Genomic DNA, 17,183 nt, shown 5'->3' with positions numbered 1-17,183 from the left:
TTTATGTCTGAGCTCCCATATGTTCTTTAATATGTGTCCAGTGAAGAAAGATAACAAGTAATTGCTGCTTAAATTTAAAACACATGATCTGAAGTTCAATGTTGTTGAAGTGAACGGGATTTTTATTTTAATATTAATTAACAATCATATTATCTAGTTTTTACAAGCTTAATTGTAAAGAAATAATCAAGACATTTGATTATATCTGGTTAATTTTACTCAGTTAAGTCCCCTTCATGTCTGCGTCGTGCCGCTTACATGTGTCCAATGACTCTCAATAAAGTTTTCTCGTTTTGAAACATCATGGCGGCGCCCACGGTCACCGCTGCTGTCAGATGCTCAATAAAATTCTTGCTAAAAGACGCTGTTCTGAGCTCAAATAAAGTTTGCCGCCTGTCAGCCAGCTGCACGGGAAAAGGTTTGTGTGTCTCCGTCATTTTGTAGTTAATGTCCTACAGGTTGGGCGAGATATAATGTGACAGCATGTCTTCTTAGGTAATAAATGTTTTCGTAACTTTGCTGGCTGCATCACCCATCACCTCTGATTTACACTTGACGGTAGCGGTTTCATTGTATCTGATAGAATCAAGGTATTTGTGCAAGTGTAACGAATAACATAGATAACCTTTGCTGCAATTAAGGCTACACCAGTTGGAGGACGTGCAGTTCATCTTCATCATCCTGCTCCTCTGAGGCTCCAGCAGCAGCAGCAGCAGCAGCAGCAGCAGGTATTTGTCCCTCCAGTGAGACTATTGGACACTATGATCGCCTGGTTCAGTGTGGCTCCCTGAGGGCAGACGCACAGCAGAGAAATGTCGTCCTGCAGCTGGCTCAGCTGCACCAAACCCTGAATAACTACAGTAACAGCGTGTACCTGAACCCACCTCCACCTGTAAGGCTGAACTCAAAAGATGACAACAGTCAGCTTCCAAAAGATAAAGACCCCCACCTTACATCAGCTGACACCAAAGAGGATGGATCCGTTACTCAGGTAAAGAGGTTAATTATATTGGCATTAGGTGTCATAACACAACTATGCATGTTCTGATAATCAAATCCTCAACACTCTTCAATAGAATACAATTTACTTATACAAACAAATGATCTCCCATGAATTAAAATCAGATTTTTTTTCAAACTTGTTATGCAACCCATGCCTGATTCTTACTAAACACTAATATATCAAATATTTTGAGCTAAATTAAGTCTGTATAAAATTGGTATTTATGGATTTTGGACATTTAACTAGTCCCCAGAGGTGACAAAAGTACACATATTATTTACTCAAGTAGAAGTGCAGATAGTTGTGTCTGTTTTGTCTTGTTATGTCTTTTATTTCATGTTTGCCTTGTTGCACTGATGGATACACAAATGAATTGTCTTTTCTATGTGTTGTTGTTCCATCCAATTAGTTTGAAAGTGGCCTTGATTTTGGGAAGGTGGTAGACAATGATGAAAAATAAAGATAATCAATAATTCTCCTCAGCGCAGAGACTCTAAAATAACAAGCCTTTCTGAAAATGTATAATGTTTCCAGAAAAATAAATACCTAGAGTTTTGCCACAGAGTAGACTGCTAGCTAAATAGCAAGTTAATCTACAAACTCCAATTCCAAAAAAGTTGGGACGTTGCATAAAACATAAATAAAAATAGAATGCAATAATTTGCAAATACTTTTCAACCTATATTCAGTTTTAAAAGTTTCTTCAATTTTTTTTCACATGCAGGATGTGTCTTGGCATTGTCTTGCTGAAATAAGCAGGGACATTTATGAAAAAGATGTCATCTGGTTGCTCCAAAACCTGTATGTACCTTTCAGCATTAATGGAACCCTCACAGATGTGACAGTTACCCATGATGCCATGGGCAGTAACACACCTACCATCACAGATGCTGGCTTTTGAAGTCTGTGCTGCTAAGAATTTGAATTGTCCTTTTCCTCTTTATCCTGGAGGTCTCAATGTCCATGATCTCCAAAAACAGTCTGAAATATGAACTCATCGGGTCGCAGCACACCGTTTTACTTCCATCAGTCCGTCTCAGATGAGCTCAGGCACAGAGAAGTGAGGAGACTTTCTGGATGTTGTTGATATATGGTTTTAACTTTGCATGGTAGAATCTTGGATGCAGCGATAAACTGTTTACCGGCAACAGTTTTCCAAAGTGTTCCTGAGCCCATGTCATAATATCCTGTGTACAATTATGTGGATTTTTAATGCTGTGCCGCTTGATGGGTCAAAGTTCACAGACCTCACCCCTTATGGGCACAGATTTGTCCAGATTCTCAGAATCTTTCAATGATATTATGGATTGTAGATTGTAGATTGTGAAATGCCTACATTTTTGCAGTTTTGAGTTGAGAACCGCTGTTCAGTTTTTCCTCAAAGTGGTGAGCCCCACCCCTTCCATGCCTGTGAATGACTGAGCCTTTTGAGGACGCCCCTTTCATGATCATGTTACCAATTAACCTGTTTACCTGTTGAATGTTCCAATCAGGTATTTCTCGAGCATTACACAACTTTCCCAGTCTTTTGTTGCCCCCGTCCAAACTTTTACTGTCCAGCTGTTAGTTTAATAGTTAAATATCTTGTCTTTGTACCGTTGAAATTCAATTGAATATATGTCAAAAATTATTTGCAAATCACTGTATTCTGTTTTTTATTTATGTTTTACACAATGTCACAACTTTTTCAGAATCGGGGTTGTAATTTATTTTGTTGGTAATTCTATAAAAAGAAACAATTCCAATAAATATAAAAATGCTGAATATTGTAGCTGATAATCAGTCGACCCCTACACTGTTTACAATTTAAATGGCGGATCTGTTTAAAGCCTTTTACTGAGTGGCATCTGGACTCTCATTCTGTTAGAGAGGCCCATTGACGTCTAACATATGGAGGGACTTCACAGAGTCCGCTGCACTGTACTGCAGCCGTATCATTGATGGTGGCCGTGGGGCTCAGGTCAAAGGGAGGGTAGGGGTCTGGGAAGTGTATTGTGCATGTGAGTTTTGGAACGGCGTAATGTAGGGGGGCTGTTGTTGTTTTTAGGTCAGGGGAGCTGACTGTCTAGTATTTTTGTGGTGGGAGTCTTTTTTTTTTTTTTTTGCTGGTTGGCTGGCACAGACACATAGGGTTAGGCAGAGATTTTGGAAGGCAGCAGGGCAGACCTCCCGCTGGGCCCGTCCCGGCACCCCTCTCACACTCTCACCGTCCCCATGCAGTAATGAGGGGATCCCCATTGTCTGGGCCATTCTTGTCCTTTTTGCTTTTGATTCGGGACTCTGACAAATACTTTGGTGTTAGGCTATCAACACCACCGCCCCCGCCCCCCCCCCCTCTCCCTTTGCACCTTATTTCTTGCTCTGTCTCTCACACACACATACACACTGACTGGAGTACTTACGCAATTATTCTGGTTTGAATCAGGTCATACCACTGTCCTTTCGGTGTCTGTTCTCTCTGTGAAAGTGCCGCCATTGTCCTCACTAACTGACCAAGTCTGTGAGGAGAGTACACTTGACTTAATATTGACCCAATGTGGCGTGGTTTTGCGGATGGTCGGCTAACAATGGGCCATTGTTTTGAGGGAGCCACCCTCTTCAAGTCAGACCTGCATCATAGAGTCCTCCTGTACATCGTAGGTCTCCACAAGGACAGTTACACCAGTTAACCCCAACCGAGACTCCCACAGTCCCTCCATTAACTTCTGTTTGTGAGAGACGAGACATCTCTGGCTGCAGATAAACATGTTCAAAAGCGTTTTTTTTTCCTCAAGACATCTCAAAGCCAAAGTGGCCATGTTCTGCGTGTGAACTTTTCCACTCATGTGCCAGTCTATATCCTCCGCCATGAGGTGAGACAAGGCCACAGGGCTCAGCTAGACAGAGTGGCTGAGGGACAGCCTTGTCCTTCTCCACTCTGCCGTGGCAGAATGGCCTCCAGCCACCGCTGACAATTACCCCGCCATGCCAGAGGGCAGCTTGGGAAGTCAGGGAGAAGTCACACACTGTTATGCCAGAGCAGACAGGAAAGGCTTGTTGCTCTTCCAGTATTTCACTCCAGCACAGGACGGGAGAAACGGGACGGGCGGGGACGGAGGGATGAAGGGGGTAGAGAAGAGGAGGAGGAGGAGGAGGAGGAGGAGGAGTGGGGAGAGAGAGGATGGGTAACAAGTTTGTTTTTTCATTTAGTTTTCAATTGGCCATTGTGTGCATTTACCAGAGTCAAGTGCTCCTTGTGCAGTGGACACCAAGTGCAGTGGACACTGAGTACGGTCTCCATGAAATAGTTGCTAAATTAAATTTTAAGAGGACAAACCTTTCTATTTAGTGCTGAGTTAATTCCAAAGCTATTTGCCGTTGCCCGGTTACAGGGGCGGACAATCCTTAACCACGCCGTTGTTAAACCCTGATGAAACATCTATCATCCGTCCTCCTATATACCAATATGTTTCAGATTATCACGATTAAACTGATGACATATGCGTTCACATGGCTCGGGCTCTCTTTAGAGATATTTGGCTTTACTCGATATTCTCAGCCCGGTCACACAGAAGACGTGTTTTTTTGAAGCAAGGACCTTTTGATGATAGGAGGCAGGCAGCACAATGACTTCCAGCAGCACCTCAATGCAACAGTACCGTATCACAATTAGCAGCGCTAAACAGGCTGCACAGACAAGTCCACTCCATCTCGTATGGAGCCTCATCCAGTCCTCTCCGTTTTGTCTGACAAATCCCCCCATTGTTCCTCTGATGATGCTTTTCTTTCGTGGGAACCCTGGCTTGTCTTGTTGATTAGATCCCCTTTGTCTTCCTCCCCTGCAGTGGGCTAGTCTGGAGAATGTGAAACCTCACACTGTAGTGGTGGCTTAATGCCTCAGCATACTTTGTTTATTAAACGATGATTCAGTCTTATATGGTAATGAATATAACGAAGTTTATTTAGGTCACCGGCTATAGGGTTTTGTGATTTTAATAAGGAAAGCATTAATTTCTGAATAGTGCTTTTGATTTGTGCTTAACTGTAGTCTGTTATTGTTTATGATGAGAAGCAGCTGGTAAAATATTTAATAAAAATCAAACATGCTACAGTCATTTCCTCATTTTTCCTCTCTTACCCCCAAAGGAGGAACCTGTTCCACCACCACCACCCAAAGGCTTCTATATCTATGGAGATGTTGGTAAGATCACATATAGAAAAAGTCTTTTTTTTATCATTCTGTTTGTAAATATTCCATTAGACTCACAAATGATATTGCTAAACTTGTATACAACTTAACTTGAACAAATCTGTTGCACCTACGTCTGGCCCTTCCTAAGTCCCGCCCCTTTTCCCTCTTTGCTCCAGTGACCATTTAGCAAACTTGGTGCGTTGGTCAACTTTCTCCTCTCCTGTTTTTTGTGCTTAAATATGCAACATGCATTATTTTTTTTAGGCTTCAGTGAGTGCTGCTGTTGTGTGACGTTAGAAAATGACTTTCTCATGAAGTCGGGGTTGTTTACAAGTAAGAACTCCGATTTTAAGTTGCGTTCCATTGCACTTTCTCTAATATGAGGTAGTAAATTTAGGAATTCTGAGTTGTCGTGAACGCAGCATAAGACAGAGAATAATTGGGTCTGTGGGACATAAAAACTTAAAGTGTAAAATGCTGAATAATAACCCTGACATTTGTACGATGTAAAATAGGGCCTGACCTATCAATATATCCGCTGATTATTATATATAATCGTCGTATTTTCTTTAAAAAAAATTGCCCCGATTCCGATATAGATCGATATAACTGTGTTGGACAAATATCAGCAGATTATATCAGCTGAACGATATATTGTCTGGCTCAGTTGAAAAATCAATGCATTGTCCCCCCAAAAAAAGACAAAAGGTCTTTCTTTTTATCATAGAAAATATTTTAAAAAATTAAATTTCAATTTTGTAAGTTTGAAATCACCATAAGGTATTCATGATTCATTTTTAAAAAGTAATACATGTTATTCTTTATTTATCTGGCCTAGTTTAACAGGCGTTACACCATATTTGGTGACCTGTTACATTAACACCGGAACATATCAAATCAAATATATCAAATCATTGACAGGATTAGTCTTGTTTGTTGATCAGAGTTGTGATTAAAGGGCAGCAAACGATTTTCAGATTTCAAATTGGACCTTGGGGTTCTTAAGTTTGGGAGTGGCTTCTCTACCAGATGTCTGAGATCAGGACAGAAGTTGTAATTTTTTCTTTAATCTCTCTTTCAGGCACAGGGAAGACCATGCTCATGGATCTGTTTTACTCCCGCGTGGAAAACACTCGTAAAAAACGAGTCCACTTCAATGGCTTCATGTTGGACATCCACAAAAGTTAGTATAATCCTCCCACTCTGTTCTTCTAACTGCTGCATGCTGGCTTTGCATGACTTTCAGGAAGTTTTCTGACTCCTCGTGCGCCGCAGAGATCCTATATTTATCTCCGTGTTTGTCCTGAAGCCCTCCTGCTAATTGTCTTCCATTATGCATACAGGTGAAATTACCGCTTTATTCAGCATTGTCGTTTGGGGTTTGGGGTTTGCAGACGCAGGTGTGCTTTAAGATGTGTGCCTGACGTTTGTGTACTGCTTAAAGGGATCCATCGGAGGAAACAAAGCCTGCCAAAACGAAGGCTAGGGAAAATGTTCACCTATGACCCCATATCACCGGTTGCCATGGAGATCAGCAATGAAACCTGCCTCCTGTGTTTTGACGAGTTTCAGGTGAGCGTGTGTGTGTGTGTGTGTGCGTGCGTGCGTGCGTGTGTGTGAGTGTGTGTGTGTGTGTCTGTTCTTAAAAACCTGCTTGAACATTAGACACATGAAGCAAACTAGACAATAAGAATTCTGCATACTGTCGTGTGTTTTAATACTTCAAATATCAGCTGCATAAATTTGCCTAAACGTTACTAATGAATAACTAAATAACAGGTTAATATACTGCTAGTAGAACTCTGTATGATAACGGCATGCTGATGCTTAGGTAGGCTAATGTAAAAAATACCATTTGGGTGGGATGATTACATAAATACCCTTAAAACGTGCCAGAGATGTAAACCAAATCTTTTGGAGCGTATAGTATAGATAATGCCTGTTTAATTTTAAAGGTTTAAACAGGTTTGCAAAGAGAAACATCCCAGCAGTTAGGATGCAGTACAATATTCATGTTTAAAACTTAATATGTCAAATACTCTTCCGGATAAAACTAATTTTGCATGTTTACATCAATCAATATGTTGCAAGTTTGACAAGAAGTGGTCATGTTTGTGTTTCAGTATATGCAAAAGTGATTATTTGTACATTATTCTGACTGGAGTCCAAGGCACATGGTATTTTTGACACTGATGCTGATTTTGGGCGGGGCAATTCACAGATTACCGATATGGTGGCTGATATAGTGAATTCTTAAACTGGAATGAAATAGATTATGCACCCATTTTGCACCAAAATTACTATACAAAAGTACTCAGAAGGTTGCTTTCTTAAACAAAAAACTTAATTAATCATGTTAACAAGAATATTTAACTTATTTACCTTCAATAATTGTCAACCAATTCTAGAAATAAAAACAGAGAAAATAAAAGTATCGATCGGCATCGGTGACCTGCTGAACATTTTAATACTGGCAGTCAGTTAGGGGGAAGGTTATAAAATAAAAGTCATGGCTTCTCAGCATTTACACCTGCCAGGGAGCTCCTCTTTTCCTCATAAATGTTCACAGTTGTACTAAATTTAAATCAACCTGAGCATCATGTTCTGCATTATATGTTCTGTAAAAACAGATACAAATAGGGTAGCTATTGGGATATTAACATAAGATAAATCTTTATTGATCCTCAGCAGGGAAATTTGATTGATGTAGCAGAACAAGGACAGCATTATGCACACATAAACAGAGACAGTGAAAATAAATAATAAGAGTTGTATAGGCTAAACAAAAGAATAGAAACTAAACATGAATGAAGTGATATATCACAGTTTTATTTTCTTTTGTGGGTGTTAGTAACTCCTTTATGTTTTACCTTCAGTCTTGCTGGACCAGCGATGGTTAAAACATGTTAAATATTGCACTGTGTGTATTCTGAGTTCAGTGTTGAGTGTTCAGTCTGTGATCAGCCAGTGTCTTTCCTCGCTGGACAACTGAGTGCCTCTGATCTCGATATTCCCACTAAAACAAGACTGGGGACACCTAGTGGCCTTTTTTGAACATAGCACAAATGTAAAATGACTTCCAGTGGCAATCAGAGTCAGAATCAGAGTCACTTTAATCGCACAGGTGAATAAAGGATCCTTTTGGCAGCTGGAACAACTGCAGCAAACAGAAACAGCAACAAAGAAATTAAAAGCAAATATATACCTACTTTAAATACAGGAAAAAGATATACAGCAAAAACATGACTGCATACAGTAAAATATATCACTCAGAGGAATGTATTGGCAGCATATGATGCAAGTAGGATTACTGAATGAATAGGGTAAACGGATTCTGTTGTACTGTGTATATTTACATATTGACATGTTGACATGACAGTGAGGACCCCAGGAAGAGTAGCTGCTGTTATAATACAGTAGCTACTGGGGATCTAATAAATAAACAACAATAGACATGTCTGTATTTTACAAGGATGTGCAGTGTTTAAATATCGCAGGATATACGTGGCTGTATTTGAAACATTCTCTCTCCTCAGTATTTAGTAAAGTATCAGAACAGTAGTAGTAAACACGTGTGTAGTTTAACATTTAATTTTCATTTAGAGCTGCCACTAATGATTATTTTGATTATCTGTTGATCCGTTTTCTCAATTAATCGATTAGTTATTTGATTCGTAAAATAATCCTTGTTTCCCGAAGCCCAGTGTGGGGTGTTTTCATTTTACTGTCACAGAAGACTAAAGAAACAGAAAATATTCACATTTGAGAATCTGAAGTCAGAGCAATATGTAATAAATGCATGTCCAAAAATGAGTGCTGCAGTCCAAATAGCAAGTTGGAGCCATAGGCGGTATGTAAAATACGCCGAAATCGCATTTATTGTTGAAGCGAGTTGTTTCCCTCCTCCCCAGACTCCAGGAAGCTCAGGCAGGCTGCAGGAACACTGCAGGAGCACAAGACAATAACAAGTGACAATAATTCCTGCGCTGTAAGCTATTGTCTGTCGATGTGAAGCTCAGACTGTTTTCCCAAAAACGAGGGCAGCAACTAAAGATTATTTTCATTAGCGATTAATCTGACAGTTATTTTCTTGATTAATCTATTAGTTGTTTGGTCCGCCGAATGTCAAAAAATTGTGAAAAATGTTGATCACTGTCTCCCAAAAGTCCAAGATGGCGTCCTCAAATGTCTTGTTTTAACCACAACCCAAATATATTCGGTTTACTGCCATAGAGTAGTAAAGAAACCAAAAATATTTACATTTGAGAAGCCAAAATCATGGAATTTGGATATTTTTTTCCTTAAAATGACACAGAACGATATTCGATTATCAAAATAGTTGGTGATTAACTCAACAGCTGGCTAATAATGGATTCAGCGAGTAATTGTTTGCAACTCTTCTGAAAATAAAAGCCCACTGCTCTGAAAATACACAAGTTGTCTCACTGCCTGCAAGACTCCATTAACAATTTGCTCAATTTAACTGTTATAAACATCGACTCCTTCTGCAAGATTAGATGATTTCTTGCAACTCATAAACAGACACTTACTCATTCAGTGAACATTAATTAATTTGAACTCTGAATGACGTGAAATTGGCAAACAGTAACTTTGACAGTAAATGTCAAAAGAGGAAGTGAGAAGTGAGTATTTCAACTTGTATATTATTGTCATTTTATAATTTCTTACTGTAAATATATTACAGATTTACTCAGAACAATTAGCAAAATGGTTTGGGATTCATTTAATAGCTGGTGATTAATCGACTAATCGTTGTAGCTCTGTTATCATTACCTTGTTTGCCTCCAAACCATTACAGCCAAGTCATGCATAGTTTTTGCACACTGGATTTACAAAACTAAAAAGCAGCTTTCAGCCATTAGTGCTGCAGAAATTCTCATTATTTTAGCCTTCGGTGTCAAAGGAGCGAGCCACTGCTGAGGCTCTGTGTATTCTCTGTAAGTCATTCAGCGCGGTAGAGAGAGACGTGTGCTTCTGTCTTTATCATTAGCCAAACACATCTGTTAGCAGCACAATGATGCTCCTCTTACTGATATCATTACAGTTAATGCCAGCAGGTCAAAGGTCACAGAAGGTGCGCTTGCTCCCTCTAATCACTCTCTATGCATCTGCGAGGATCAAGAGCTGCTCCTTTCATCCGCCCGTCTTTCACATTTTAAACTGCGGCGCTGTTTGTGCATTCTCATTGATTTGTTTTGTTTGCCGTCGCCAGCTTTGCTGTTTTCGCTTGTCGACTGTTGCTACCGGTGAATGGAGGGGAAACAAGCAGACATGTGCGCGTTGTTTGTGATGCATAAACAAGAGGTTGCGAGGTTGGGAGAGTTGGGGATGGAGGGAGGTGGTGTGGGGTGGTGGTAGTGGTGGTGGTGGTGGGGGGTCTATACCAATCAGCATCCTCCTCCACTCAGCCATGCAAATGAGGCTCTGGGTATCAGTCGCACTCTCCTGCTTCCTTAAGTGAGTGGAGCTAGAAAGCGACTGGCGGCGGCGGGTCAGATGGATCTTATCCTCTTAAATGCTAATGACATTTCTCCATTCTCTTCATTAGCGCCGTGCCATTATCAGTAATTTGTAGCCCCCCTCCCTCCTTTTACGGCCCCCACCCGGCTCCCCTAATGAATACTCGCCATTGAGAGGTCCGAGATGGAAAGATGGGGAGAGAGCGAGAAGGGAAGAAGAAGAGTGAGAAGAAAACGCTTGAGCGTCATTGTCTCAGGGCCTCAGTCACTGTGCAGCCTCTGTGAAATTGCTCATAGGTTGTGTACATAAAGAGGTGTAACATCAAAAGAGGTTTAATTTGGCACCCGTGGGCCTCGCTGTAAACTGACAGCCGCTGGAGTAATTGGATGCTCATTTAAATATCGGCATTGGCTGACGGAGATTGCACCATTATTTTTGTGTTCCACAAGTGCTACATCAGTCCCCCTCCACCTTTCTCATTCTGTGGGTACCCATTCTCTTTCCCTCTCCCCCTGCTCATTCAGCAATCAATATTGCCCCTCATACTATGCCCATGTTGAGGGCACATGAATAAACAAATCCAGGTTGTATAAAAGGTCATTTTTAAATGATTCTTTTGAAATGAAAATAAAATCCTGCGGTCGGAGGAAATGGGGGCCCCTTCAGAGAGACACAGAGCCTTGGCTTTCTGTTGATTCTCATTACGCGCACACACAATCACTCTCTAACACACACACACACACACACACGTCCACACACTAATTTGATGCCCCTAGCCACCTCTCCTTAGCGAAATCAAGGCTTTAACACAAATGTTAATCAAGTATTGGCAAGGGCAGTGGGGCTAATATGCAAAAGCAGAAGACTCTCCAGAGTATGAAAGGAGGCATATGCTGTGGGTATGGCCATCAGAAGTGCCTGTTATAGACAGGAAAGTAGGTAAGAGGCAGTAAGAGGAGAGGGCGGGACGGAAGTCTTTCTTTTATTCAAGACACTCTAGTTCTTAAGCAGGTTTCATGTCCTTTCTGTAAGATGATGGTTTGTAATGTATCTCAGGGTTTACTTGAAATGTGGATTGTGTGCTGGGAAATAATTTTTAATTTTGAAAGGGAAGGGCTTTTTAGCGGTCGTAAGCTGAAACTTCATAACTTGGATATCCTATCTTAACTGTTATGGAACCATGGTAATTCAGTTTAGGAACTGATAAGCCAGAACAGTTCCCAAGTTAGTGTTCCAAAAGCATCCTAACTTCACAAAATCTTGAATAAATGCTCCTAACTTTAGGATAACTGTTAACCTGTGCTAATTTCCACTTTTCAAAATGTAGTAGTAGCTAACTTACTTACTAGCTAATGGTTATGTTTGCTAATTGTAGCAATTTTCACCACCATAACCACAAAATGGTTATTCTCACTAATAGGACTGTAGCTAACAAGAGTGTTCCCTATCGTTAGTTAACGGTTTTGCTAATGTTTGCTAATAGTAGTGTTCATTAACAGTAGCTAACGGTAGTGTGTGTTAACAGTAACTAATGGTGGTGTTTGCTAACAATAGCTAACAGTTGTGTTGGCTAAGCTAACAGTAGTGTTTGTTAACAGTAGCTAATAGTAGTCTAAGCTAACTTGCTAACTAATGACTGTTTTTTATTGCTTTTACGCAATGGTTGGTGGATATGGTGAAGAAAATGTGTTAGCATTGTTTGTAATTTTCCAAAAAGAACATTTTCTACAGATTTCGCTACAGATGTTACCAACGCTGCTAACACATCTGTCAGAAGTGCCCATTTTTGCTTTTTCACCATTCTTGTCTGTAGGCATCCATGTACTGTATGTTGCAGTGATTAAAAACCAACAGTTACTGTAAAAACAACAATGTGAGTATTGAAGTTAAATTCTTAATTTTTATTCATTGTGTTTACACGGGCAGTGTATAAGTGTCAGCCATGGGAGCACATAAGTTTTCTACAGTGTGACAGAATGAAATTTTCAACTTTTTCTTCAGTAAATGTTTTTTTTTTTAACTGGATTACGTCTCTCCACAAATGCCACTACAGTTACAAAGTTGTTAAGCTCTGCAAGATGAGAAAAGTAGCGTTGGTTGCTAAGTAACAGACGTACAACCTGAGATAAAGGATGAAGTAAGATAAGACTGGATTCCTAAAGGTAGTTCGGATTTACTTCTGTAACACCAAATTGGGAAAAATCCTATCTTAGATGCTTCCTATCTTAACTTAAGGCTTAAAATAGAGTTTCAGTTATGTGGTCCCTGCTGCCTTTTAACTTGGCTCTTCTGATCTGCATGCAGTAAATTGTTTTACATGGTGTCTAGAAGAATCTGATGGCCGGCATTAAGAATGACTAAATAGAAATAGCCAATCTTCTGTTTGCTCTGGCGTCTTTTGCTAATTTTGTTTATACAGAGGCATTAGTGTAAAATTGAGACATAACCAGTCAAAAAAAAACTCTTTATAGTACATTTAAACATTACATGTAAATGACAAAGAGCATGAGAATGACGACTGTGAGCGACAACAGTAGTCGGAAATAATTCATTTTCTTTGACAATGTGCTCATATCAGTCATTATGTTTAATCAGGTGTGTTATATACGTGCTGTGCATCACAGGCTGACATGATGTCTCTCTCTGTGGATGTTCAAAAGAACAACAGAGGTGAAGCGAGGGAGAGAGATAAGAGAATAAGAACAAAAGTGAGAGCACTGGATTACAAATAGAAAGGTCAGAGCTCTTCATGAGCGTCCTTGCTGCAGCGTTGTTATTGACCTTTGTTTATTGTGGACTCATGGAAATGATGGAGATGAAAAGGCAGCAAACAGTTGAATTGGATTTATGTATTATAACCTCGTAGCCTTGTGTCGAGATCATGCAACACACACGCGCGCACCTTTCTGTGCCTTTATATGGCCATCTTGGATAGAGGCTTTGTCTGCCATCGTGACCCCAGTCTGGATTCGCATTGCTCCGTTTTCATTATTCTTTTCTTCCTCTTTATTTCTCGCCTGCGTTCAGTCATTCTCACGTCTGCTCCGTTGATTACCTCGGGACTGCTGCCTTGCCTCAGCTACTTGTCCTCAGCAGAAAGCCGCTTCGTGACCATTTGCAGTCAGTTCAAGTGGTTTAGGTGTGTGTGTGTGTGTGTGTGTGTGTGTGTGTGCGTGCGTGCGTGTGGATGGAGTGTGAATGGCCATGACCAGACACAAAGGATTGAATGAGCACACCTGAATGACACTAATTAACATGGAGTGTTGACAGCATGGTTTGACCTCAGATGCACACACATGTGGTGTGGCGAGAAAAGGTGAATTATACAGCGCATGAATGTGTCTCTCTTCTTCTCTGGTTCTGCTCTGTTCTGTCAGGTGACCGATATCGCTGACGCCATGATCCTGAAGCAGCTGTTCGAGACGCTGTTCAAGACCGGAGTGGTGGTGGTGGCCACCTCCAACAGACCCCCTGATGGTACGACAAGACCACATACACATTGCACCGTATAAATTGTTTTTTGAAAATGAATAATAACTTTATTTATATAGCACCTCTTAAAAAAAAAGATATACAAAGTGCTTTAACAGACAAACCAAAAGAACAGGACGCCCAGGAGGCATTATGGCAACAGAAAGGCCAAACAGAAACCATTAAAACAGAAGGAAAAGACACTAAAACATAGTTAAAAACAAAGGAATAAAATGGATATGGTAGTTTTTAACTTTGTAACTCTTTCACTTACTTTTATTTATTTGTAATGTTGACAAATCCTTGATAAGAAAGATTAAATGGAAGAAATTGGAATCGGAATAACTTGAAACTGAAGGCCCAAACTTTCCGAAAGCGTCTGACGTTTTGTAGAACACCTGTCGTTGTAAACTCACACTGAAAGTATTATCCTCAAACCGCCATGGCTCCTCTACTCCAACTTTGTTTTGATTTTGGAGCATCGAATGAGGCCCAAAGCTTTTTTTCTTGCAGCTGCAGTACCTGTTTGGGGAGAGTTAAAAGAAATTTAAAAAAAAAAGGCATCAGACTCACAGCAGAGAGAGAGGGAGAGGACGCAGCATGTGAATATGGACAGAAGAATTGATGTGATATTAATTTTTTTCTTTAAAACCATGAATCCAAGTGTTACTGTATAGTTTTGTGGCTTATCAGTGAAATGTGAATTACACTGCAGACTGGATCTCTGCTAACAGTGACGAACAGACAGAACTGCATTATGCTCGTCTCCTCTGTATCCTCACAGCGCTGCTTTATTCATTATAAATGATCTGAACTGCCCCTCTCCCTCTTCATCTCTCTGGTGTACGTTGGTGTTAAAGTTTGCTGTCGGCTGCATTTTAAAACATTGTCAAACTTTTGTAAATTGTAGATAATAACAAAGTTATCCTGGCCATTCAAATTAACACAAAAAAACATGAATATTGCACACTATTTAGTCATTATATAGAAACCCAACTCCAAAAAAGTTGGGACGTTGTGTAAAATGTAAATAAAAACAGAATGCAATGCAACTTGCAAAAATTTTTCAAGCCATATTCAGTTGAAAAAGGCAAAATATAAGACATTTAATGTTCAAACTGATAAACTTGTGAACTTCTTTCTCAGTCTTGCTTGTATAAGTGCTCAACAGGCGAGGGACTGTGTTGTTGTATTTTGTGCTTCATAATGCACCGAACATTTTCAGTGGGAGACAGGTGCCTGAATTATTTTACTACGAAGCCACGCTGTTGTAACACATGCAGACTGTGTTTTGGCATCGTCTTGTTGAAATAAGCAGGGACGTCTCTGAAAAAGTCATCGTCTGGATGGCAGCATATGTTGCTCCAAAACCCAGCATTAATGGGGCCTTAACAGATGTGACAGTTATGCTAACTAGTTTTCCAAAGCCCATTTAGTATCCTTTACACAATTTTATGTTTTTTTTAACGTAGGGCTGCCTGAGGGGTCAAAGGTTGCAGGCATTTAATGTTTGTTTTTGGGTTTGCCTCCTTACATGCGGAGATTTCTCTGGATTCTCCTAATCTTGTAATGATATTATGGATTGTAGGTGGTGAAATCCATCCATGAATTTCTGCAGTTTTGTGTTGAGAAATGTTCGTAAGGTGTTGGACTATTCACCGACGCAGTTTTTCACAGAGTGGTGAGTCTTACCCCATCCACCCCAATGACTCAGCCTTTCAAGGATGCCCCTTTAATACCCAATCATGATACTGTCACCTGTACCGTTTTTTGAAACGTGTTGGAGGCATCAAATTCAGATTTAGTATATATTTATGAAAAACAATAAAGTTAATCAGTTTGAACATCAAATATCTTGTCTTTTCAATTGAATACCACTTGAAAATGATTTGCAAATCATTGCATTCTCTTTTTAATTTACATTTTACACAACATCCCAGCTTTTTGGAACTGGGCTTGTTGAAAGCTCTGCTCAGAAGGACTGAGAATGCAAAAGGCTAATAATAAAATATTGCCTGAAGCTCTGATGGTCCATTTAACTACTCAGCAACAACTACACCATCCACCTGCAGCTGAGACGATAAGTAGTATTCCAGGAACATCACAATGTTTGCTTCTCCTCCTCCAGCAGATTTCTCAGCTACTTTACATACATCTACATTATTCACTTAATACTTTTATCCCAAAGTGCTTGTCTCCAGCCAGAATCAATTTAGCTTTAGGAGACCACACCTGTAAAGCAATTAACCAGAGATAAAAAGCAAGGAACATTTGGTACAGCGTTCACTGACATGATACAAACATGTTTTAAACAGTCTTTGATGTTACATTTAGTGCCAGCGGAGCAAGGTTGGAGAAAAGAATGAGCAAGGCAGTGATCAAGGTAGAGATAAATGCATGATGTACTATCTGATGCCTCTTTTTCCTCGGGAAGATGTTGATGTCTGAAAGTCTCGAGTGGGTACAGAGTGGATGGCAGAAAGATGGCCCTCGTAGACAAAGACGCGCGTCTCTGATATTTACTAGCTATTAAGAACAAAGCGCCAAACCATGCAAACTTGATAGAGAGCCTACTTGGTATTAATTACATGGTTAATGGAACACTGAAAGCCGTAAGAGACAACTGGACATGAAAGGCGTACATTTTCCATCTTTATTGATGTGGAGATGCTGCTATCAAAAAGCCCTGGATGTGTGATGAGGCAGAGTTTTTACTAGAACAGCTAAAGTAGCATGTTGTTATTTTTAAACACTGATGGAGTTTAATGATATTAAGGAGGGTTAGGGGGATAAATGGTGTCTTTTTGGAGTGCTACAGCTTCTGTGTACTGGATCTCACATGCAGTTTACATTAATGGGGTCTGTGTGAGCTTATTTTGATTAACTTAATAACACAAAAGGAGAAACTGTCCAAAAACAAACACTGCAGTCAAAGTAGCGAGTTGGATTTACAGGCTCTAATTTAAATAGGTTTAAATCCTATTTAATATACGGTCCGTGGTTGAAGCAAGTTGTTTTCTCTCGCCCCCACCTTCCCAGACTTCAGGAAACTCAGGC

At 40.1% G+C, this 17,183-nt stretch overlaps 1 protein-coding gene across 1 annotated transcript in view; it reads left to right on the top strand.

Annotated features, from left to right (window-relative positions):
* Positions 1-281: 281 nt before the first annotated feature.
* afg1lb (AFG1 like ATPase b) overlaps positions 282-17,183 on the top strand; it is a 43,569-nt gene continuing 26,667 nt past the window's right edge. Inside the window, exons 1-6 of the mRNA XM_084738036.1 lie at positions 282-418; positions 642-1,021; positions 5,129-5,183; positions 6,256-6,357; positions 6,619-6,746; positions 14,033-14,132. Of these exons, the coding sequence (XP_084594162.1) occupies positions 304-418; positions 642-1,021; positions 5,129-5,183; positions 6,256-6,357; positions 6,619-6,746; positions 14,033-14,132 (880 nt within the window). The 5' untranslated portion in view covers positions 282-303. The remainder of the gene's footprint in view (positions 419-641; positions 1,022-5,128; positions 5,184-6,255; positions 6,358-6,618; positions 6,747-14,032; positions 14,133-17,183) is intronic.

Source organism: Lutjanus erythropterus, chromosome 15 (assembly GCF_056507025.1).
Source record: "Lutjanus erythropterus isolate fLutEry1 chromosome 15, fLutEry1.hap2, whole genome shotgun sequence".
Classification (NCBI taxonomy): domain Eukaryota; kingdom Metazoa; phylum Chordata; class Actinopteri; order Lutjaniformes; family Lutjanidae; genus Lutjanus; species Lutjanus erythropterus.
This window is presented reverse-complemented; position numbering and strand designations above follow the sequence as displayed.